At 51.0% G+C, this 24,502-nt stretch overlaps 1 protein-coding gene, 1 long non-coding RNA gene and 1 other non-coding gene across 3 annotated transcripts in view; 1 reads left to right on the forward strand and 2 right to left on the reverse strand.

The window, feature by feature from the left end:
- On the forward strand, positions 1-512 carry LOC126031119 (uncharacterized). The gene is made up of 3 exons (XR_007503238.1): positions 1-35; positions 326-376; positions 482-512. It is a non-coding gene; the product is annotated as an uncharacterized LOC126031119 (long non-coding RNA).
- Positions 513-9,463: 8,951 nt separating this feature from the next.
- The window catches only part of ACAD10 (acyl-CoA dehydrogenase family member 10), a 35,791-nt gene continuing 20,752 nt past the window's right edge, over positions 9,464-24,502 (reverse strand). Inside the window, exons 11-21 of the mRNA XM_049789324.1 lie at positions 23,566-23,711; positions 21,946-22,119; positions 20,579-20,982; positions 19,955-20,095; positions 18,759-18,896; positions 18,594-18,684; positions 16,599-16,757; positions 15,559-15,731; positions 11,130-11,273; positions 10,396-10,473; positions 9,464-9,652 (exon numbers count right to left, since the gene is read on the reverse strand). Of these exons, the coding sequence (XP_049645281.1) occupies positions 9,512-9,652; positions 10,396-10,473; positions 11,130-11,273; positions 15,559-15,731; positions 16,599-16,757; positions 18,594-18,684; positions 18,759-18,896; positions 19,955-20,095; positions 20,579-20,982; positions 21,946-22,119; positions 23,566-23,711 (1,789 nt within the window). The 3' untranslated portion in view covers positions 9,464-9,511. The remainder of the gene's footprint in view (positions 9,653-10,395; positions 10,474-11,129; positions 11,274-15,558; positions 15,732-16,598; positions 16,758-18,593; positions 18,685-18,758; positions 18,897-19,954; positions 20,096-20,578; positions 20,983-21,945; positions 22,120-23,565; positions 23,712-24,502) is intronic.
- On the reverse strand, positions 21,022-21,128 carry LOC126031654 (U6 spliceosomal RNA). Its single transcript, XR_007503487.1, has one exon. It is a non-coding gene; the product is annotated as a U6 spliceosomal RNA (small nuclear RNA).

A 24,502-nucleotide genomic window follows, 5' to 3' on the forward strand; every position in this document is an offset into this window, starting at 1 on the left:
GAAGGTGAAGATGGAGCTAAACGTGCAGTCAGGTGGTGAGTCTGTTCAGTGCCCATGCGGTGGTGGTGAGGGGCTTTCCAAGGCCCAGTGCTCACCCCTAGTGAGAGCCCACCTAGGGACCTGCAAGGGGCAGAGAGGTGGGGAGCCCTGATGGTAGACATGGAAGGCAAAGTACCACCCCTTGGTGGGTGCTCCTGCTGCAGTCACAGTCCAGGACCCCAGAGAACCCTGTGGGTGGGCGGGCAGGGGCAGTTGTTCAGGGCCCAGAGCGCTGCTCCGCCTCCTAGCCTCGCTCCCACCTTCTGACCTAACTCCACCTTCATAGGCCGCTGATTTCTTCCTGAAGGAAGCAACCTTCACCTGACTTCGGATCACGGTGAGTCTCATCTCACCTTAGAGATGAGGCCCAGTGGGCCCGAATACCGGGTAAGTTTGGTGTCTTTGCTGCATGGCTTGAGGACAAGGACTTTTTGCCTCTCAGAATTGGAGAGGAAGCTCTAAAAAGCAAGCACAAGGGCAGGCAGGCGCTGGCCTGGCTCCTCAGCACCTCATCCAGTCTCCCCAGCACTGCTGAGTCACCACTGAGGAGGGCCAGGAGGAAACCGGGAGCACCTATCTGTGCACACATGTCCTCCCTATCTGGTATAATATAACATTATTATTATTATTTTTTTTTTTTTGGTTTTTTGGGTCTCACCCGGCAGTGCTCAGGAGTTACTCCTGGCTCCATGCTCAGAAGTCGCTCCTGGCGAGCACGGGGGACCATATGGGACGCCGGGATTCGAACCGATGACCTTTTGCATGAGAGGCAAACGCCTTACCTCCATGCTATCTCTCTGGCCCCATAACATTATTATTAAATAGTGTAATAGTAGTGTAATAATAACAGCACGTCACAGATCCCAAAATGAGTTCTAGGACTAGGTTTGAGTTGAAAGCCATCATAAGCTGTGTCAGCCCCCCATCAGCATGGGGACACCCCCCCCCCCCCGTGGCTCTGTCAGGTACCCCGGGACTGGCCTGGCCCAGAACTCGCAGGTGTGGGGCCGCCTTCTGTTGCCTTTCTGACTACCCGCTCAAAGCCGAGTCCCCTATGCTGGCTATCCGTGCAGGGACACACTCACCCCCTAGGCTCATCCTCTAGGGAGAGAAGACCAGGCCCTGGTCCCCCACCAAGACCCCGCCAGGAGCTGTATTCCTGGGCCGGACCAGATGGCGACCTGGGTGCAGTGTCTCCCATTCCTGTCTATCCTACTCCCTAAAGCACCCCTGCAGCTGCTGCCCTCATTTGTTGAGGGGGTTGTTTGGTGTCTTTGGGGAGGAGGAGACTATGGTCATAGCCCCCTTCCACTCACGTAGCTTTGCCTTTCGGGAATGCTTCCTGTAGGAGCTCGTTCCAAAGACACCTCCCAGTCCCTTCCCTGGAGCTTGGGGGTCGCTGCTGCTGTCAGGAAGCATGTGGGCCCCTGCGAGGAACCCCAGCTCTTGAGAGGCCCTGGGCAGGTTGCCGAGGTGGCAACCCCCATGTGGCCTGGGCCTGGAGCCAGACCTGCCGGGGTGCCAGACCCCCAGTTCCTGATCCAGAAGGCAGGACTTGGAGTGGGACCGTCAGTCTCTGGACGTTGGGATCCTGTGAGCAGCTCCAGGTGTTAGCTTTTGGGTCTTCTACTTTTTCGTGGGGGAGGGGGAGGTCTACACCCGGTGAGTTCAGGTTACTCCTGGCTATGCACTCAGAAATTGCTCCTGGCTATGCACTCAGAAATCGCTCCTGGCTATGCACTCAGAAATAGCTCCTGGCTCGGGGGACCATATGGGACACTGGGGATCGAACCAGGTCTGTCCTGGGTCAGCTGCATGCAAAGCAAGCCCCCTACCGCTGCACCATCGCTCCAGTCCCCCTCAGCAGGCCCTGAGTGGGTGTGCTGAGCTATAGCAGAGGACAGGGGAGCTGAGTCCCAGCTGCCTTGTTCTTTCCAGCCTTACTACTGGGAGCTCCAGCACCAGTGGGAAGGGAACCTGAACACAGCAGCCTGGACTCCGGGCAGGCCGATACCACTGAAAGGTACGTGAACGAGGGCCCAGGGCCCCCCTCATCTACCCAGGTGATCCCTGTTCCTACCACCACTCCAAGTGGGTCTATAGTGTGGGATCAAGTCCAGGGACATCAGCACAGACCCCTCAGGACCCCGAACATTCCCAGTCCCGGGTTCAAGGGGCACTATATGCTACTGTCTTGCATTTGCCCCCATAAGCATGTGGGAGGTACCTGGCCCAAGTAAGTGCAGCAACTGCCTAGGGTTGGCCCTTCCTGGGCACCCCAGACAGTGCAGTTTCTCGGGCTCAGGGACCTAGTCCTGTCCTGTCTGCAATCAGCTGGGCTGGGCGGGGCCTGAGCGGGCTCAGGGATCTCCTAGTGTGGGGACCAAGCATCATCTTTGTTCCAGGTGTGTCCCAGATGGAGAGGATGTCCCGAATGGAAATGATGGCCCGGATAGCCAGGACTGGGGCAGTAAGACTCACCACCCCCCCCCCCCCGCTCCCCCAAATGAACAAAATTCAATTAAAAGTAAAAAGTAGGGGCCGGGAAGGTGGCGCTAGAGATAAGGTGTCTGCCTTGTAAGCGCTACCAAGGAACGGACCGCGGTTCGATCCCCCGGCGTCCCATATGGTCCCCCCAAGCCAGGGGCGATTTCTGAGCACATAGCCAGGAGTAACCCCTGAGCATCAAACGGGTGTGGCCCAAAAACCAAAAAAAAAAAAAAAAAAAAAAAAAAAAAAAAAAAAAGTAAATATAAAAACACTGGACCTGTCCTTTTTTTGTTTTAATTTTGATTTTTTTATGTTTTGGGGCACATAAGGCAGTGCTTAGGAGCAGTATACTACTCCTGGCACTGTGCTCAGAAATCCCTCCTGGCAGACTCAGGAGACCATATGGGATGCTGGAGATTGAACTTGGGTCAGCCTCATGCAAGGACCGCTGTGCTATTGTTCCACCCCCCCTTTTTTTTTTATCTCTGTCCTTTCTTAGGGTGGACTAGAAAGACAGGACAGCAGGGAGAGCTTGTGCCTTGCACATGACCAACCTGGGTTCGATCCCCAGCATGCTCCAGAGTCCCTTGTGCCCCACCAGAAGTGATCCTTGAGCTCAAAGCCAGGAGTCAACCCTGAACACTGTCTGAAAACAAAGAAAAACAAAAATTTCAGTGAACTTAGATGCCAGGACGTTCCTTTTTTGTTTTTGTTTTCCCACACCCAGAGGTACTCCGCATTACTCCTGGCTCTGTGCTCAGAGGTCACTCCTGGAGAAGCTTGAGGAATCTTAGGTGGTACCAGGTATAAAATCCTCAAAACTGGGGGGCTGCAGTGATAGCACAGTGGTTAGAGCATTTGTTTGTCTTTCATGCAGTTGACTAGTGTTCAATCTCTGGCATCTCACAGTGTCTCCTGAGTACTGCCAGTAGTGATCACTGAGCGCAAAGCCAGAATCAGCCTTGAACATTGCCGGGTGTGGTGTTGTGAGCCATATTCTGTTTGCAAGACGCCAGCGCCTGCAAACAGATCCTTCGTGGAGTTCGGGAAAAATTCCACGGGGAGAAGGTGGACACGAGGAATGGCGAATAACGGAAATATATTGTAGAAATGAATGAAACCACGCAGATTGCATGGGGACTCTCGTTAGCAGAAACGAAAGACAAATTTATTTTTTGAGCTGGCAGCTTTTAAAGGTTAGAGACTTGGAAGGCAGATGCAAATTCTAGGCATCAAAGAAACTGGGAGAAGAATGGAAAGACCCTGGCTAGATTAGCATATTAAAGAGCGGAATACTGAAGGTGAAAAAGACAGCTTGTTTTGGGTTCGCTTTGCTTTGGGTAAAACAGAAGGAAAAAATAATTATCGGGTGAAATGTGAGGAATGTATCAGAGTTTCGGGGTGAAAAGTGAAAATTACTTTATTTTGAGCTAAGTAATGGAAAAACCTGAATTTAGGCGCCAAGGTAGGAAAAATTACAGGGAGCTGTTGAATGGGAGATTTTTTGGCGGGATTAGCACTGTCCTTTGTTGTAGGAAGAAATTACTAAGGCCTGATTTCTAATATTGGTTAAAAATAAAGAGAGAACTAGTTACAGCCCTTATGAAATTATGTCCAAATAATCCACGCAAAGGGTCAAGTGATTTTGACTGCTCTAAGCGGACCTTTTTGGCAGATAATTTCTTTTTTCAGGAGAGCACTACACTTTGGTGTGTGGTTCTCCTGAGTGGGGTGTAGCAGTGTGGCCCAAAAAGCAAAAAGATAAGGAAAAGGGAAAAAAAGTACTGCATCTCAAAGAGAAAAATCCTGGTCTGGAGCAATAGCACAGAGGCAGGGTGGTTCCATCCCCAGCATCCCATACATATGATTCCCTGAGCCTGCTAGGAATGATTTCTGAGCGCAAAACTAGGAGTAACCTCTGAGCTAAGCACAACTGGGTATGGCTCAAAAACACCAAAAAAAAAAAAAAAGTCAAAGAGAAAACTCTGACTCCCTTAAACCCAATGACCTACATGAATCTTCAAAATGGCTCAAGGGATTCAGGTTAGAGCTAAGTCCAACTACAATTCAACTGTCACCTCCAGGTCTCCCTCTGCCAAAGCAACTGCCCTATGAAAGTGTCAGGGGTGACCCCAGTCCTGCAAGTCAAGCCTCCAAGCCTGCCTTCTCGGGAGACACCGGCACCACAACCTGGGTCCCAACAGACCATTTCCCAACTCTGGGTTCTAGGATTGCTCCAGGAGGTGCTTGTGAGATTATATGGGACCCAGGAGAGCCTGGAGCAAGGCAGGTCCCTTCACCTCTGCACTAGTTCCCTTTATCTTTTCATTTGTTGTGAGTTTGCTGTCCACACTCGGGGTGCTCAGGAGCTAGCTAATCTTGCTTCTGTGACCCAGGATGGTCTCTGATCTTGCTGGGTAGTGCCTGTAATGTTGGGACAAACTCAGGTCAACCACTTGCCAGGCAGGCACTTTAATTCCTGTCTTATTTCTCTAACCCAGGAACTCTGAAGCCCTGTGGCCACCAACAAGGGCAAGTGCTAGGATCCTTAGCTGGTATTCTGGAAGATTCCAGAGTGTCCTGGGGTTTAGCTCTTTCTATTGGATTGCTCTGGAGTATTCTGGGATTATCTGCAATCAGAATCAGGTCTGGAGCCAGGGAGAGGTGGTAGATTCCAAGAGTGCAAGTTGCAGGGCCGGAGAGATAGCATGGAGGTAAGGCGTTTGCCTTTCATGAAGAAGGTCATTGGTTTGAGTCCCGGTATCCCATATGGTCCCCGGAGCATGCCAGGAGTGATTTTTGAGCGTGGAGCCAGGAGTAACCCCTGAGCGCTGCCGGGTGGAGCCAGGAGTAACCCCTGAGCGCTGCCGGGTGTGACCCAAAAACCAAAAAAAAAGTAAAAGTTGCTGCAAGGAGAGTGAGGAAGAGGAGGGTTGGGAAAGGATGAAAGCTCCTTCCCACTCAGCCACCATCCTGGATGGGCTTATGGCTGCTCATTGATTGCTGGGCGAACTCAGCCCTACAAAAATGTAGTTCCCTGAGGCCTACCAAGAAAGCACCAGAAATGGGGTCAGAGCAATAACACAGCGTGTTAACACGCTGTGCCTTGCATACAGCCAACCCAGGACAGACCGGGTTCAATCCTCAGCATCTCATATGATCCCCCGAGACTGCCAGGAGTGATTTCTGAGCATAGAGCCAGGAGTAACCCCTGAACGCCACTGGGTGTGGCCCCAAAACATAAAACAAACTAAAGCAGCAGAGAAATGTGGGTTTCGTTGCCTTGTGAAAGAATAAATTGAAGAAAGAAGAAAGGAGCTATTAACATTTAGGATCACATTTTTCCCCTTTCCCAAGGCAGGTCTGGCCACTTAGAAGTGGTGGGAAGCTGCTAAGGACCTCACAGATCAAACTGGCCAGGCCGATTGTTACCAAACCCAGCCTAATCATGCCCAAGCATATGCTCACAACCACACAACTACCTTCAACGCCAGAGCAGGAGTTCTGGGACAGTGCCTCAGGAGTTATGGGGGAAGATGAATGCTCCTTTGGATCACCTGTTTGGATTTTTCTCTTTTTTTTTGTTTTATTTTTTTGTTTTTGTTTGTTTTTGGGCCACACCCGGTGTTGCTGAGAGGTTACTCCTGGCTGTCTGCTCAGAAATAGCTCCTGGCAGGCATGGGGGACCATATGGGACACTGGGATTCGAACCAAACACCTTAGGTCCTGGATTGGCTGCTTGCGAGGCAAACTCCGCTGTGCTATCTCTCCGGGCCCTCTTTTTTTGTTTGTTTGTTTGTTTGTTTGTTTTTGGCCCACACCAGCAACACTCAGGGGTTACTGCTGGCTCTACACTCAGAAATTGCTCCTAGGGGCTGGAGAGAGAGCACAGGCGTTTGCCTTGCAAGCAGCCGATCCAGGACCTAAGGTGGTTGGTTCGAATCCCAGCGTCCCATATGGTCCCCCATGCCTGCCAGGAGCTATTTATTTGCTCCTGGCAGTATGGGTTGCTAGGGATCAAACCCAGATCAGTCCTGGGTCAGCAGCCTGCAAGGCAAACTCCCTACCCTTAAGCTATAACTCTGGCCCTATTAGATTTCTTTTTTTGTTTGCCTGGGGCCACAGCTAGCAGTGCCTGGGGTTACACCAACTCTGAACTCAGGAACTCAGAGGTGCTTGGGGGACATATGGATGTGTCCTATGTTGTATTATGACCCTGGCTGCTGTTTTTGGGTGTTTTTTTTTTGGGGGGGGGAGTTCAAGGGACTGAACCCAGGGCCTCACACATGCAAGGCAAGTGCTCTACTGCTGAGCTGTAGCCCAGTCTAAACCTGTTTATTATGTGTTTGCTTTGGATCACACCCAGAAGTGCTCAAGGCAACTCCAGGCTTGAAGCTCCAGTGGTCCCATGCAAAGTCTGAACCTAGGACTCAAGTGTGCAAAGCCTGCTCCAGTCCTTTGCATCATCTTTCCTGCCCTATGAACTGTTTAAAACTCCAGCCACAGAGCTGGAAAGAGAAGACAGCTCTGGCACTTGCCTTGCATACGGCCAGCCAGACTTTGATCCCCAGTATCTCATATGGCACTTACTATTCTTCAGGAGTAATACTGAGCAGAGCCAGGAGTAAACACTGAGCATTGCCAGTATGGTTCCAAAACAAAACAAACATAACAGCAAAACTCTCCAGTCTTGGGATATCTCCTCACCAGGTAAACTCACCACTTGGTCACCTTTAGAAGCTAGTGGCCTCACCACTTTTGGGCTTTCTGGCTAAGACCCAGCGCAAGCTCAACACCAACTCCTCAGAACACCCTGAAATCACCCGCACTTCCTGCCTTCTGCTCCTTTCCCAAGCCCTGAAGCTGCTCCCAGGGGTTTCTGCTTTGCTCCTTCCTCTGAAAGCCCCCTTGGCCCTTCTGGCCATTCAGCTCAGGCTCTGGTGCAGTGGTCCTCAAACTATGGCCCGCGGGCCACATATTGTATTTGTATCTGTTTTGTTTCTTTATTGCAAAATAAGATATATGCAGTGTGCATAAGAATTCGTTCATAAGTTTTGTTTTTACTATAGTCAGACCCTCCAATGGTATGAGGGACAGTGAACTGGCCCCCTGTTTAAAAAGTTTGAGGACCCCTGCGTCTGGTGCCTCTTCTAGAACCCCTCCCGCTCAGGGCTCAGGCTGCCTCTTTGGACTGGGAGCCCCGTGGGAACAAACTCCTTCAGAGTAAGGTGAGCTGTTTTGTTCTTCAGCATGTTCCCAAGGCCGTGCCCTGGGCAGGCCCGGGGAGAGCTGGAGAGTGGCCCACAGTGGAGGGGAGGAGGGGAAGAACCACTCACAGAGCGCCAGCCCGAGGAGCTGCAGCTGTGCTGTATTTTGCCCTGGCAGCAGAGTGTCTGAGTGGGCTCATGGGGGGTTCCCCACAACCCTAACTTGTAGTCTGAGCCTGCACCTGCTCCCCTTAGCTGCCACATTAATCACAGGGACCACAGAGAAATTCCATGGGGGCACAAGATGGGCCGGGCTACGCACCAAGACTTGTACCATGAAAACACGCCTCCTGGCTACCATCACCATGAAAGTTCAGGTTGCTGGTGCAGCTGTTTGTCTGGGGTGCCACAGCCGTGAGCACAATTTAATTGGGGGCCTGCATGGAACTTGTCCTTTTGGGAGAAACAAGCAGTGTGGTGGAGGACCTGCCTGGGGACACATTAAACTGAGAAGTCAGGTTGGGCACCCTGGCTGCAGCTGGGGTGGGGGCTTCTCCTCAGGAGAGCTGGTATACTGGGTGCAGCCCACTGGCCTGCTTGATAGGGGCAGCTGTTAGCCACAGCACATTCAAATGCAGGAGTAGCAGTGTGGTCTAAGGGTCAGGAACTTCTCTGCTTTCGGGCTTGAGGGTATGTTCCCTCTTTTCCAAGAACTGAGACCTTGGTAAGGAGTATGTTTTCTTCTGTCCACTTTCTTCTGAGAGGCCAGGATATGCTAATGACCATGGTACAGCCCTCACCTTTGATATCAAGCAGCTGAGGAAATATGGGAGCAATGGAGACCCCCACTTCAGAAGAACCCCAATTCTTTGGTGACATTTGCATGTGACATTTGCATGCTCAGTGCTGAGGCAGTGGATCAAAAACTACCAGTGACCAAGCTGTCTGCAGCCCCAGACATGTCCAGACCAATGCCCCAGGTAGAATCCTGCAGAAATTCAGTTCTGAGCTTGAGGACGGCCGGAACAATAGCACAGTGGGGAGACCACCACCAGAAGTGATTCCTCAGCGCAGAGCTAGGAGTAACTTCTGAGCACCACTGAGTGAGACCCCAAATGAAAGAAAACTCCCGCAGTGAGGGGTCTGAGGCACTGAGATTGGCAGGTGGAAGCGGGACCTTAACCTTCAACTCCTGGGTCATGCTCAAATTTACCAAGTTTATTCTTTTGTGGTCCCTCCCTAGTGGCCCCTTTCCCCAAAAACGTTTTTGGTTTTGTTTTCTTTTTCTTTTTTTTTTTTTTTTTTGGTTTTTGGGCCACACCCGGTGACGCTCAGGGGTTACTCCTGGCTATGCGCTCAGAAGTCGCTCCTGGCTTGGGGGACCATATGGGACGCCGGGGGATCGAACCGTGGTCCGTCCGAGGCTAGCGCAGGCAAGGCAGGCACCTTACCTTTAGCGCCACCGCCCGGCCCTTTGTTTTCTTTTTCAATTTGTTGATTTAATTTGTAATTTCCTCATGTAACATCTTTATTAGTGTTCTGGTTTGAGGAAAAATCAGGATCATCAATCTCAACTTTATGGCTTCAGTTCATTCCCTGAGGAGTCCTGGACTTTAGGCCACAGCCCGCTCTGGCTGCCTCTGCTTCCAGGAGTGGCTTTAGGAGACAATGGCAAGAATTGAAGACCCTGGGCCTTTCAAATCTTGTCACTGAAAGTTCGGGCCCAGCCCAGCAGAGGTATGGGGTTCACACCGCACACAGATTTACACCTATGATTACACCGAGGGCTTCAACTCCAGCTTGGCCACAGTTGCCCGGTGCACCTCATCGGGACCATCAGCAATGCGCAGAACTCGGGCCCAGGCAAAGAACTGGGCCAGTGGGTAGTCGCTGCTCAGCCCTGCTGCTCCGAAGGCCTGCCACACACGGGTGGGTGAGAAGAGGAGGCTCCTGGTGAGCCTTGGGTCAAAGGCCAGCCCAGAAGTCTCCAGAATGGTTCGGGGATTTACCCCCCTTCCCCCAAGCTGGCAGTGCTAAGATGTGGGACACGTCACATGGTGCCATACTAGACCCCAAGCTGCCTCGTCAAGGGAACTTCTGCTACCAGGCAATTTCCAAGCTGGGGACCCACTGAGAAGACTTGGGAGCAAAGCAGTCAAACTAAATTGCTAAGTTAGTTTTGTTTGGGGGTCATATCCTGCAGTGCTCAGTACTTAGTTCTGACTCTGCATTCAGGAATTACTCCTGGCAGGCTCAGGGAACTATATGGGATGCCAGGAATTGGGCCTGGGTAGGCCACATGCAAGGCAAATGCCCTCTCCTCTGTACTATTGCTCCAGTCCCATACCCCTGCTTGGTCAGAGGGTTGGGACTGGCATGAAGTAAACCTTCAGTCCCACAAATCCAGGTAGGATGAGTGACCTCGGACAAGTCCCTTAACTTTTCTGCACCTGTGTTGACTCGAAGTCAATGTAGGGGTGGGACCAGGCCGTCCCTTCCTCCATCCACCCCTCAAGGCTGCTTGAAGTGGAAAAGGGAAATCATGTTGCAGTAAGTGTGAATTAAGAGGAATGCTATGATGATGGGAGCTGGGACAGTGGGATGCCAGGAGTCAGTCTGGCGGGTTGTGAAAAGCAGCTAGCAGGCCAGTTGGTCTCACCTGAATAGCTCGGTCAATGACACGATACGCCATGGATGGGGCCACCAGTTTAATCATGGCGATTTCTAAAGCGGCAGCCTGTGAGGAAGAGGGAGAGGAGACGGGGCTGTGGAAAGGCAGCTGGCCAGAGCTGAGGCCCCACCTGGTCACAAGAACAGGGGTGGAGGCTGTCAGCAGCTGGGAGGACAAGGCCTGACTCGGTAACATCCCGCAGCCAGTGGGCAGCACAGGGAGGACAGACTGGGAGCTGTCTGTGCTCACTCTCTGACTTGAGAAGAACCCAAGGCCTGCCAGGCCCCTTTGGGGCCTAGTTGAGTCCTGAGCTGAACTCGAATCCAAGATTTGGGAAGTTGAGCCCAGGAAACCCCATCACTGAGGTCCCTGGGCAAAGGCCCACATTGGGCCCCTGTTCCCATTAGGAACGACGTGGAAATAGTTTCTCTTCAGCCACTCTTCCAGCTTCTGTGTACTTCTCTGGCTGGAAGTTAGGCTCGGTGCAGCTAAGGTCAGGGGACTGTGTGACCCCTTCGCCCTCCACCCGAGGTCCATCGGTGGACCCAGAGTTCACCCAGTTAGTAAGACAGCAAGTTCCATTCTCGTTTATTGAAGTGCTCCATGGCTGACACATCCATCCTAGTCGAGTCCTTGAGCCTGTTGGGAGGCCAGGTGCCTTTGCTAGGCTTGTGTGTGGGAGGAGCAGCCACGAGGGCTGAGGTTTCTGCCTTGCCTCTTACCTTATTTCCAGCCACGTCCATGAGGTGAGCCGCTTTGAGCACCAGCAGCCGGGCCTGCTCGATCTCCACGCGCGACTGGGCGATATCAGCCAGGATTGTGCCGTGCTCGATCAGGGGCTTCCCGAAGGCCACTCGGGACTTGGCCTGTGGAGGTGGAGGTGGAGCAGAGGAAGATGAGGCAGGGGCTGGCTGAGGTGGCTGAGCGGGTTGGTGACCCCTCTGCCTGCCTGCCTGCTGGCTCCCCAGCCACTGCCAGTTCCCACGGGGCAGTTCCAGGTCAACACTAACAATTCTTTCTCGGACTTCCTGGCTTGAGAACTCAATGGCTTTGAATCAGCATCTGGCTTGTGACTTCTGGCTCCTGGCGAGGGTGCCCTCTGCTGACCGAGGCCCAAAATCGCACCCTGGGGTGTCCTCAAAGTCCTTGAACTAGTCTTTTTTTTTTTTTTTCTTTCTTTTTGGGGGGAGGCGGTCACACTGTCAGCATTCAGTAGTTACTCCTGGCTCTGTGCTCAGAAATCACTCTTGGCAGGCTTGGGGGACCTTATGGGATGCCGGGATTCGAATCACCACCCATCCTGGTTTGGCTGCGTGCAAGGCAAACACCTTACCATTGTGCTATCTCTCCAGCCTGAGATTTTATTTTTGTATCTGGTATCCAGCAGCAAGATACCAGACCTTTATTTTTTATCTCTAATACGTTTTATTTATTTATTTTTTATTAATATATTTAAGCAAAACCAGACTTCTTGTGAGCGCTTCTACAGCATTGGGGCCTCTGCAAAAGTGGTATCCCCAAAAGAGTCATTGTGCTTTCTTCTTGCTGCTACTAGTATGAAAATGCATTGTCTCATGGTGTAAAAGTCAATTCTCAGTCAATTCTCAAAACCTTGAGTTAGTCACTTATAGGATAAACTTCGAGGCTTCTTTTTTATGCATACATACAATAGACATGTTTTCTGGTTGGTGTTTATTTTTGGGGGGAGGGAATGTGGGCAAGACCCAGAAGTGCTCTGGGTTGATTCCTGGTGCTGCACATGGGAATCACTCCTGACAGTGCTTGGGAGACCAGATGGAATGCTGGTACTAGTATTTTGGCTCTCTACATATATTTTTTTCTAGAAAGAGTCATACTGTAGCTGTTTTTTTCCATTAAGAAGTCCACAGTCGGGGCCGGGTAGGTGGCGCTGGAGGTAAGGTGTCTGCCTTGCAAGCGCTAGCCAAGGAAGGACCGCGGTTCGATCCCCCGGCGTCCCATATGGTCACCCCAAGCCAGGGGCGATTTCTGAGCACATAGCCAGGAGTAACCCCTGAGCGTCAAATGGGTGTGGCCCAAAAACCAAAAAAAAAAAAAAAAAAAAAAAAAAAAAAAAAAAAAAAAGAAGTCCACAGTCGGGGCCGGGAAGGTGGCGCTAGAGATAAGGTGTCTGCCTTGTAAGCTCTACCAAGGAACGGACCGCGGTTCGATCCCCCGGCGTCCCATATGGTCCCCCCAAGCCAGGGGCGATTTCTGAGCACATAGCCAGGAGTAACCCCTGAGCGTCAAACGGGTGTGGCCCAAAAACCAAAAAAAAAAAAAAAAAAAAAAGTTAAGTCCACAGTCTGGGGCCGGAGAGATAGCATGGAGGTAAGGCATTTGCCTTTTATGCAGAAGGTCATCGGTTCAAATCCCGGTGTCCCATATGGTCCCCTGTGCCTGCCAGGAGCAATTTCTGAGCATGGAGCCAGGAATAACCCCTGAGCACTGCCAGGTGGACCCAAAAACCACACACACACACAAAAAAAAAGTCCACAGTCAGCATCTGTGTGTTTAATTAAGAAACAGTGTCTGGGGGGCCGGAGAGATAGCACAGCGGCATTTGCCATGCAAGCAGCCAAACCAGGACCTAAGATGGTTGGTTTGAATCCCAGCGTCCCACATGGTCCCCCGTGCCTGCCAGGAGCTATTTCTGAGCAGACAACCAGGAGTAACCCCTGAGCACCGCCGGGTATGGCCCAAAAAACAAAATCAAAAACAAAAAAAGAAACAGTGTCTGGAACCAAAGTGATAGCACAGCGGGTAAGGTGCTCGCACATGGCCAACCCACCTTTGGTCCCATATGGTCCCCTAGCACCACCAGTGCAGAGCCAGTAGTAAGCCCTGAGCACCATGGAAGGAGAAAGGAGGGAGGCAGGGAGGAAGAAAGGAACATCAGAGTGTGCAGTACTTTTTTGGGGTCTAGCAGCAGAGCCCCATGGGCTGCTTCGCCACTATGCCACGTGATCAAGGCTGTAGGGCTGCTCAGATGACGCAACCTCTCCCTGATGGCCCCTTTTCTCTTGTCCCTTCACAATTGTGACTATGCTGCAACGACTGAGTAACATGCATGCCTGCCAGTGGTGCTTGCAGGAGGCCACTCTTCCTGGCCAGGGCTCTCACACACGTCCAAGAGGCTGTGCTCACTGAGGGATGGGGCAGCGTGCCCACTTGCTCGGAGCTCACCCATCTAGTCGTGGCACTGAAAAACTGCATCACCAGGACCCCCGGGGACCAGAGTTGCCAGATCATTCCGGTGCATGGCCTAGGCTCAAGTCTCTTATGAAGTGGGGAGGTGGTCTCTCAGACAGTGCTCAAGAAGTCTGATGCTCTTCAGAGTGATGGTGTTAGTGTCAACGCTAGGCCTGAGGATATGGTGTAGCTCCTGCCCTGCTCTGTTGGCCATGACCTGAAGGACCTAGGCTGCCCTGACAGAGCTCTCTGGCCTCCATGGCTGCAGCCAGCCATGCTGGGGAAAACCATGTGGTGCCAGGCATCAGACATGTTGCCAGCATGCCTTAATCATGTACTCTCTCTCAGGACCCCTCGGATCAAGTCTTGAGAGGATTCCTAATTTCTCCCTCAGGACCAAGGCCTCTGAGTCAACTGCCACATCTATGTTCACACTTTTATGAAGACTTTAGCAGTAACAGTCAGGAGGAGCCAAGCTTCGCCACAGCGCAGGGCTGAAGTACTTGAGCCCCGAGAAAAACATTTGATTTTCAAACAACAAGAAAAGGGCTGGAGAGGGGCCGGAGCGGTGGCACAAGTGGTAAGGTGTCTGCCATGCCGCACTAGCCTAGGATGGACCGGGGTTCTATCCCCCGGTGTCCTATATGGTCCCCCAAACCAGGAGCGATTTCTGAGTGCATAGCTAGGAGTAACCCCTAAGTGTCACCGGGTGTGGCCCAAAAACCAAAAAAAAAAAAAAAAAAAAGAACAGGGCTGGAAAGATAGCACAGTGATAAGGCTTTCTGCACATGGTTGAGCCAGCCAGGTTCAATTCCTGGCATTCCATATGGTCCCCTGAGCCTGCCCAGAGCCATTTCTGAGTACAGAGCTAGGAGTAATCCCTGAGGACCACTGCCAATTTAAATTTAATTTAAAAATTTAATTTAATTTTTAATTTAAAAAATTAAAAAAAATAAACAAACAAGGAAAAAAAGCCAATAAGAACAGCTCAAAAGACTGCAGTCCACAGGCAGTCAGCCCAGAGACCAAACACACTGAAACCAAACTGGACTGCCTTTTCTTTTCTTGGTACAGTTTGGGGTTTTTGTCTTGTCTTTTTCTTTTTTTTCTTTCTTTTTTTTTGGTTTTTGGGTCACACCCAGCGGTACTCAGGGGTTACTCCTGGCTATCTGCTCAGAAATAGCTCTTGGCAGGCACGGGGGACCATAGGGGACACCGGGATTTGAACCAACCACCTTTGGTCCTGGATCAGCTGCTTGCAAACGCCGCTAAGCTATCTCTCCAGGCCCTTTTTTTCCCTTTCTTTGCTTTGGGGCCACATCTGGGGGTACTCAGGGACCAGGGAACCACTTGTGGTGTTGGAGATCAAACCTGAGTCGACCACATATAAAGTGGTCTCTTCCTACTGTACATTTCTTGGGCACTTTTTATTTGGCCACACCCACAGTGCTCAGGGGTTACTCCTGGCTCTGCACCCAGAAATTGCTCTTTGCAGGCTTGGAGACCATATGGAATGTGGGGATTTGAACCCAGGTCCATCTCAGGTTGCAAGGCAAACACACTACCGCTGTGCTATCGCTGTGCTATCGCTCCAGCCCCAACGATCAAATAGTCTTAAACGAAATCCGTATGTGACGGTGAAACTGCGTTAACCCGATTGCTCGTCCTATGTGGCATATCTGTGCAATAAAGGGGGCGTCACACTGCAGATGTCAAGTGGTTAGATGCTCTTCTTCCCTGTACTCAGGCTTCAGCTCCAGGCGGCATTCGCTCCATAAGACACACAGAATCTACCCCCATCTTGGGGGTGCGGGGTGCATCTTATGGTACAAAAAATATGGTACTTTCTTCCTGCTAAGTCTGCTGTTAGACAAGAATTAGGATTTGAAATGTGGTAGCAAAGCTGATGCTGGGGTCAGGGAGGGGCCGGGGGTTACTCACCCGTTCCTTCATAAGTGCTAGTGCTCTCTCCGAGTACCCAATCAGCCGCATGCAGTGATGGATCCGGCCTGGACCCAGTCTGCCCTGGGCGATCTCGAACCCTCGACCAGGGCCCAGCAACACATTCTCCTTGGGTACACGCACCTGCTCAAAAAGGACTTCTCCATGGCCACCTGCAAAGTACCCAAGTCATCCCCTCAGTGATCCGTCTGATCGTCCTGCTGGATCTTCCTGCTGGCCTCGGTTCATGGCAATGTTGGCAAAATTCCTGTTCCTCATTCAGTCTAATTAATTGTGTGATTGGAGGGGGAAAGAGGGCAGAAATGTGTAAAGCAACAAATCAGAAAGGGTGGGTTAGAGAGAGGGGACATCGTGTGGGGCACTTGGCCATTCACATGCTCTGTCATCCATGATTCCCTGAGCACCACCAGGAGTGATTCGTAAGTGCAGGACCAGGAGAATTGTCAGGTGTGACCCCACAACAAAACAGAACAAACAAAAAACCAAAAACAATAACAATTTCTCTAGTAAAAGTAAAATTAATTATTTTTAATTATTAATTATTGTTTTTTGGGTTTTGGACCATACCTGGCAGTGCTCAAGTTACTCCTGGCTCTGTACTCAGAAATTAGCTCCTGGTAGGGTTGGGAGACCATTTGGGCTGCTGGGGATCAAACCTGGGCCTGTCCCGGGTTGGCCACATGCAAGGCAAACACCCTACCCGCTGTGCTATAAACTCCGGTTCCATATAAAAGTAGAACTTAAAAACAAATCAGAAAGTAACTAGCTGTTGTAGAACGTGAAATGCCCACCCAGCCACTGCTTCTATCCTGTGGTCACTGTTCAGTGTGGCTTTCAACTCAGATTCCTAGGTTGTCTCTAAGGTGATGAGAGGGAAGAGAGAGAAGCATAAAGACCTGTTCAGAAGCTGCGCATGTGGCTGGAAACCAGAGGCCCAGGAGCAGGCGGGCAGCTTCTACGGGAGTTTCACCCTCAACAAGGGCCACTACAGCCAACACAGCCCTGCCTGGGGGACTCACTTGGAGCGTCGTCCAGTCCATAGACGGTCAGAGGCCGGAGAACCTTGATGCCTGGGGTGTTCATGGGAACCAAGAGCATGGTCTGCTGCTGGTGGCGGGGGGCCTGTGCATCTGTTTTCCCCATAAATATGCAAAGCTCACAGCGCGGATCCAGGCTGCCTGTGAGGGAGAAAGACAGAGGAATGTTCCGAGGTGACATGAGGACCAGCAAGGTGCTTCTGAACGTGGCGCCTTCACAGACACTGCTCTTTCCTCTTTCCAGCTGCAAGTAGTTGGCAGAGGCAAGTGCCTGACCAGAAAAGATTTGCATCTTGTCCCAGGGAGAAATGAATCTAAAATCAAAAGAGCAAAATAAATCCATAATCAAAATTTTCTTTTTTTTTTTTGGGGGGGTCATACCCAGCGGCCTTCAGGGGTCACTCTTGGCTCTGTACTAAGAAGTGGCACCTGGCAGGCACGGGAGATCATATGGGATGACAGGATTTGAACCACTGTCTGTCCTGCTGCATGCAAGGCAAATGTCCTACTGCTGTGCTATCTCTCCAGAACCAATCCGTAATCAAATTTTAATTTCCAGAGCTTGAAGTTTATTTCTACTAACTCAGACATGAAAATATGAACAAATTAACTTCAAGCCTAAATAATAAACATCCTCTGTGGAATAAAGAAAAACCAATGTGGGGCCGGAGAGATAGCATAGAGGTAAGGCGTTTGCCTTACATGCAGGAGGTTGGTGGTTCGAATCCCAGCATCCCATATGGTCCCCTGAGCCTGCCAGGAGCAATTTCTGAGCGTAGAGCCAGGAGTAACCCCTGAGCGCTGCTGGGTGTGACCCTCCCCCCAAATAAAAGCCAACTTAATTAATTGTAATAGTTAAGACTAACTCCCTCTAGTTTAAAGACTTTCTAGAGAATGCTTTATTACTATATTAATGATGTGATGTAGGTCATAAATATGCCTCAAGAGAGTTCATAAGTAAATAATAAAAATACATGTAAATTCAAAGAGAAAAATAACAGAACAAAAGGGTTTTTTTTTTTTTTTTTTTTTTTTTTTTTGGTTTTTGGGCCACACCCTGGGACGCTCAGGGGTTACTCCTGGCTATGCGCTCAGAAGTTGCTCCTGGCTTCTTGGGGGACCATATGGGACACCGGGGGATCGAACCGCGGTCCGTCCTAGGCTAGCGCAGGCAAGGCAGGCACCTTACCTCCAGCGCCACCGCCCGGCCCCAGGGTTTTTTTTTTTTTTTTTTTTTTTGGTTTTTGGGCCACACCGGTTTGCCGCTCAGGGGTTACTCCTGGCTATGTGCTCAGAAATCGCCCCTGGCTTGGGGGGACCATATGGGACGCTGGGGGATCGAACCACGGTCCGTTCCTTGGCTAGCGCTTGCAAGGCAGACACCTTACCTCTAGCGCCACCTTCCCAGCCCCAAAAGGGTTGTTTTTTTAAATGCATCATATTAAACTCCAAATATGATTCAGTAACATGAGGCTGGAGCCAAAGCAACAGTAAGGCAGGTAGGACACTAGCCTTGCATACAGCTGGTCCCACATGGTCACATGATCAGCAGGAGTGATCTCTGAATACAAAGCCAGGAGCAAGCCCTGAGCACTGCTGAGTGTGGCCCAAAACCAAAAAATTAACAAGAGGTTGAAAACTTCAAACTAGCCTTCCACAAAGCTCTGCTTTGTGCCCAGACGTCACATAAACATGCTGGCCTTGGATCCAAATGTCTGGGTCCCCAGACCAGTGACTCTGCCCCAGCCCAGTGACTCTGCCCCAGCCCACTCCTCTGTAAAATGGAGGTGACATCTGTACCACTTCGGGAGTGAGGCTCTCACACAGCTCATGTGAGTGGCAGCAGGATTTTTATCAGCACATTTGAGGCATTAGGTGAAGTCACTGAGGACGATAACTTCTGCCTCTCCACGGGAAGGTGCCCAGAGAGTGGGGTTGGGCAAGGGGCAGGGGGCCAGAAACTCAGACATCAGCTACCTGAGATCCACCATTTGCGACCATTGATCACGTACGAGTCGCCCTCCTCTCTGATGGAAGACTGGATGTTGGTGGCGTCCGAGGAGGCGACCTGGGAGAGAGCGAGTGAGCGTGTGCTGGTCAGAGTGGACAGGAGGCCCCGGAGGAGAGATGAGCGTGAGGTACCTGGGGCTCAGTCATAGCAAAGCAGGAGCGGGCCTTGCCATCCAGCAGCTGTGGCAACCAGCGGGCCTTCTGGGCCTCTGTGCCGTAGCGCACCAGAACTTCCATGTTCCCGGTATCAGGAGCAGAACAGTTGAATATCTGCAAAGGAGAAAAGGCAGCATAGCCAGTCTCAGCGGAATCCGAAACACCTCAAACCTAGACGCATAGATGAGGCCACCTTGATATCTCAAGCCCTCCAGCATATTTCACTCTTCCACTCCTGTGACACATACTCTCCCTCCCTCCCTCCCTCTTTCCCTCCCTCCCTCCTTCCCTCCTTCCCTCCTTCCTTCCTTCCTTCCTTCCTTCCTTCCTTCCTTCCTTCCTTCCTTCCTTCCTTCCTTCCTTCCTTCCTTCCTTCCTTCCTTCCTTCCCTCCCTCCCTCCCTCCCTCCCTTCCTTTCTTCATTCATACCAGGCAGTGCTCAAGGGTTACTCCTGGCTCTGTGCTCAGAAATTGCTCCTGGCAGGATCAGGGGACCATCTGGGAATTGAATCTGGGTCTGTCCTGGGTTGGCTGTGTGCAAGGCAAACATCCTAATGCTGTGCTATTGCTCTGCCCCTCTTTATTTCTTTTCCTCAGGGGTTACTCCCAGCTCTGAGTTCAGAAATCGCTCCTGGCAGGGATGCTAGGGATGGAACCCAGGTCATTCCAAGTTGGCCTCGTGTAGGCAAACACCCTGCCCACTGTTCTATCAATCTGGTTCCTAACACATGAATTTTTTTCATGGACTAGCTCAGATTCCACAAAGCTCAGTCACAGATCTTTGCTAAAAGGAAACATGAGGCCCTGCCAGCTGAGGCTTTACTTACCCCTGCCTGCCTAGAAACTAACTTCCTTTTCTTTCTTTGGTCTTGGGGACACATCCAGTGGTACTCAGGGGATCATGCCTGTAGTTCTGGGGGTTAGGTCATGCTGTGGATGGCACTTAGGGAATGATCATGCAAAGTGTTTGCTCCAGTCCCTTGAGCTAGTGTCCAGGGGCACAGAAACTCTGTTGTTTTGGATCCCTTCTCCCCTTCTCCTGCCTGCAGCTGGCCCCCTCATTATAAGTTTCAGCTGGTCTCAGGGTTCCTGGCTCCAGTGCAGGCTGTGGGTACTGGAGAGGGTGGCTGTCGGTCAGGATATTTTCCCAAGAGGAAATGTAGAGCCAGTACCTCAGGAGCAAACAGAGACTTTCCCATCAGCTCACACAAGTGTGCATACTCCATGTTGGTAAGCCCTGCTCCGTATTTTCTTTCGGGGTCTGTGTCCAAGGGGAGGAAAAGGTTCCAAAGTCCTTCGGCTTTCGCTTTTTCCTGTTAGGAGTGGAAATCAGGCCGGGGATCAATGAATGACTTGAGGTACTCAGGGAACTGCTGTGATGTGGCACAGAGGGAGGCCAGGGGCCAGCTGTTTGGATGGGCACAGCTTTGTTCCCAGGACAAGGAGGAGAGCTCTGAGGAGGTGAGTGTCATTTCAGTTTTCTAGACCCTCCCCTGCTCCACCCAGCCTTGTGTGTGTGTGTGTTTGGTTTGGGACCATTTGGGACCATTGTGTATATGTGTGTGTGTGTGTGTGTTTGGTTTGGGACCATTTTGGGACCACTGGGTGTGTGTGTGTGTGTGTGTGTGTGTGTGTGTGTGTGTGTGTGTGTGTGTGTGTGTGTGTGTGTGTGTGTGTGTGTATGTGTCTGGGCCTGTAGTACCAGGACCTCCTGCATGCAAAGTCTGAGTTCTCTCCTGTCCAGAGTTCGAGGCACTGCCTGCTCCTAAAGTCTTCCCAGCTTTCATACTGCTCACCTTGAGTTCTTCCATCAGTGGGGCAGGGGTCCACTTCTTGGCTGAAACCTGATGACGACACAGTTCTGGCTCCGCGGGATACACATGGCGGTCCATGAACTTCTTCAGCCGCTGATACAGCTCCCTGACGGGTGCGTTAAGACCCTCAGGGGAGAGGATCAGGGTTCCTGGTGAGGCAGCAGGAGTTGGGGACGACCTGGGTGTAGAGCAGTAGGCCCTAGTGCCTGGAGGACTGGGTAGGGACGGAGCACTGGCCCGTGTGTGATAGGACCTCGCCAAGGGCTGTGTGGCTGGCATCGCTTTGAAAACTTGGAACCCTTCTTTGATTGCAAAATCCCATGCCAGGTTAGACATGAATTCGGTTAGCTTCCCACTCTGCTTGGCGTTTGCTGAGCTGGCTTGCCCTATGAAGAAACAGGAAAAAAATCATTCAACTTTTTTTTTTAAATATGGAACACTTCACAAATTTCTGTGTCATCCTTGCACAGGGACCATGCGAATCTTCTCTGTATCGTTCCAATTTTAGTATATGTGCTGCCAAAGCGAGCACTCAACTTTCTTTTATTTAGAAAAATAAACAGAGTATATGTAGAATCTTTGGGCCACACCCAGGATGCTCAGGAGTTACTTCTGGCTCTGTGCTCAGGAATCACTCCTGGCTCAGAGGATTCTATGGATCTCAAGGATCAAACCTGGATCAGTTGCATGCAAGGCAAGTGTCCCACCCACTGCAAAACAAATGTCCTATCTGCTGTACTTTTTTTCTGGCCCCTTTTAGGTGTTGTTTTTATTTGCTTGTTTGTTTTGGTGTCATACCCAGGAATGCCAAGGGGTTACTCTGACTCTATACTCAGGAATCACTCCTGGCAGTACTTGGGGACCATATAGGATGCTGGGGATTAAACCTGAGTCAGACACACGCAAGGCAAGTGCCCGACTTGCTGTATTATCTCAATGGACCCCTTGTTTGTTTTTTTGTTGTGGTCAATCCCAGAGCAATATTTGGGAGACCACAGGGTGCTGAGAACTGAACTGGGGCAGTGGTCCTCAAACTATGGCCCGCGGGCCACATATTGTATTTGTATCTGTTTTGTTTCTTCATTGCAAAATAAGATATATGCAGTGTGCATAAGAATTCGTTCATAAGTTTTGTTTTTACTATAGTCAGACCCTCCAGTGGTCTGAGGGACAGTGAACTGGCCCTCTGTTTAAAAAGTTTGAGGACCCCTGAACTGGGGGCTCTCACATACAAGGTCTATATCCCAGCTTAGGCACCAGCTCCCTGGGACCTGTCCAAGCAACATTTCCCTGGAAAAGTTTGAGCGTGCAAGATTAGCCCCTGCAAAGCCCCTCCAGCTGCCTGGTACCTGTGAGGGAGCGTTTGTAGACCCCCTGCAGGATGGCGGCCACACGGAAGAAGGAGAAAGCCAGGTAGAAGTTCCAGCTGTCCACGGCAGGGATCCCGGCGTGCTCACGGTACATATCCAGGAGCTGCTCAGCGCTTGGGATCCCCAGCTTAGGCAGATCACTCTCTCCCAAACCTAAGGGACAGGGCCGAAGAGAGTAAGGCATTTGCCTTGCATGCGGCCAATCCGGGACGGACCTGGATTCAATTCCTGGCATCCCATATGGTCCCCCTGTGCCTCCCTGGAGCGATTTCTGACCACAGAGCCAGAAGTAATTCCCGAGTGCTGTTGAGTGTGCCCCCCCAGAAAAAAAAAAACCCTGAGGGACAGCCCTGAGCAGTCCTCACGGGGCACTCCTCAAGGAGCCCTCCTCAAGGAGCCCACAAGCATTTACATTCTGGAAATTCCTTCATCCCTCAGAAATTTGCCTCACTAGTTCTTTTTTTTTTTGGGGGGGGGCACATCTGGTGACACTCAGGGGCCCACCCCGCAAATAAAATAAAAATAAAAAATAAACTAGGGGGGCCTGAGAGGTGGCGCAAGTGGTACAGCATTTGCCTTGCATGTGCTAACCTAGGACGGACGTCAGTTTGATTCTCCAGCGTCCCATACGATCCCCTACACCAGGAGCGATTTCAGAGCACATAGCCAGGAGTAACCCCTGAGTGTCACCAGGTATGGCCCAAAAAGTATAAACTAAAATAAATAGGGGATGGAGAGATAGCACAGCGGTAGGGCATTTGCCTTCCATGTAGTTAATTCGAACAGATGGTGGTTCGAATCCCAGCATCCCATATGGTTGCCCAGGCCTGCCAGGAGTGACTTTTGAGCGCAGAGCCAGGAGTATCCCAAGTGCCACCAGTGTGACCCAAAACCTCCGGCAAATAAATAAGATAACCTTTGATTTTTATTTAACCTAACTCTTGTGGTTAATATTGGGGTCTCCCAAGACATACTTAAGGGACCCCAGGTTGTTTCTTTGCCGGCCAGGCTGTAAGGGCCTGAGAAAAAGGTTATTTTTCATTTAAAAATTCAAAGAAAAAAAATTTTCAGGAAAGTTAAAAAAAGGGCCAGACAGTGGCACAGAGTGGTAAGATGTCTGCCTTGCTGGCGCTAGCCTAGGACAGACCATGGTTAGACCCCCCACTGCCCCATATGGTCCCCCAAGCCAGGAGAGATTTCTGAGTGCATTGAAAAAAAGGGGGGGGGGAGCTGGAAAGATAGCACAGCGGTAAGGCGTTTGCCTTGCAAGCAGCAGATCCAGGATGGACGGGGATTCAAATCCTGGCATCCCATATGGTACCCCAGCCTGACAGGAGCAATTTCTGATTGCAGAGCCAGGAGTAATCCCTGAGTGCTACCGGGTGTGACCCCTCAAAAAAAAAAAAGAAAAAGAAAAAAAAGAAAATTCAAGAAAGTTAAGGGAATGCATAAGAAATGTTCCAACCTGGGTTTCCCCTGGCATCCCTCTGCTCCCCTGGAAGCAAGGAAACTTTCCCACCTTATCTCTCACTACCAGCCCAGCCCCAGCCATTGGATGGCACTGCCTCCCTCGTTCTGTCCCCCAAAAGCAGTGCCTACCTTTCAGAAGGGGAAAACTGGAAGGGAGGAAGTGAGCCAGGCAACTATAGGCCACGTCTGACAGGGGGTCCCCTAGTGTGGAGAGTTCCCAATCAAGGACGGCTAGCACCTCCGACTTCTCAGGATGGAAGATCAGGTTGTCCAGCCTGAAATAGCACCGGCGGAGCTCTCAGGAAACCAGTCATCTATCATGCCATCCTCTGCTACATGGTATTCAAACCTCAGCTCTCGATAAAGTGCCCCCCAACCCAACACACAATACTCTGGGGCTGAACTCTGAGCCAATGAGAACATAACATGAGGAGGAGGGCGGGCAAGGGCTCTGGTGCTCGAAGGATGGCCAGTCACTCAGCTCTGTTTACTCCAGGTGGATAATGGTTTCAAGAGAGAGAGAGTCCTTTGTGGATTTGGGAATTTCTCCTGTCTTGATTGCTTTATTTTGTTTTGGGGTCACATCTGGTGATACTTAGGGGTTACTCCTGGATCTGTATTTAGGAATCACTCCTGGTGGGACTCAGGATGCCAGGGATTGAACCCAGGTTGGCTTTGTGCAAGAACAAGTGCCCTGGGGCTGGAGAGATAGCATGGCCGTAAGGTGTTTGCCTTTCAGGCAGAAGGTCCATGGTTCAAATCCCGGCATCCCATGTGGTCCCCCGTGCCTGCCAGGAGTGATTTCTGAGCAGAGAGCCAGGAATAACCCCTGAACACTGCCAGGTGTGACCCAAAAACAAAAACAAAAACAAAAACAAAAAGAACAAGTGCCCTTCCCTTCCCTTTGTACTATAGCTCCAGCCCCACTGAAATGATTTTAAAATAAGTCTTAAATGGTACAACTGCAGGTAGGGAACTAATCTTGCACAGAGCTGACCTGGGTTTGAATCCGGCATACAACACAGTATCAGGTCCCACCAGGAGTGATCCCTGAGTGCAGAGCCAG

This window comes from Suncus etruscus, chromosome 15 (genome assembly GCF_024139225.1).
Source record: "Suncus etruscus isolate mSunEtr1 chromosome 15, mSunEtr1.pri.cur, whole genome shotgun sequence".
NCBI classification, from domain to species: Eukaryota; Metazoa; Chordata; class Mammalia; order Eulipotyphla; family Soricidae; genus Suncus; species Suncus etruscus.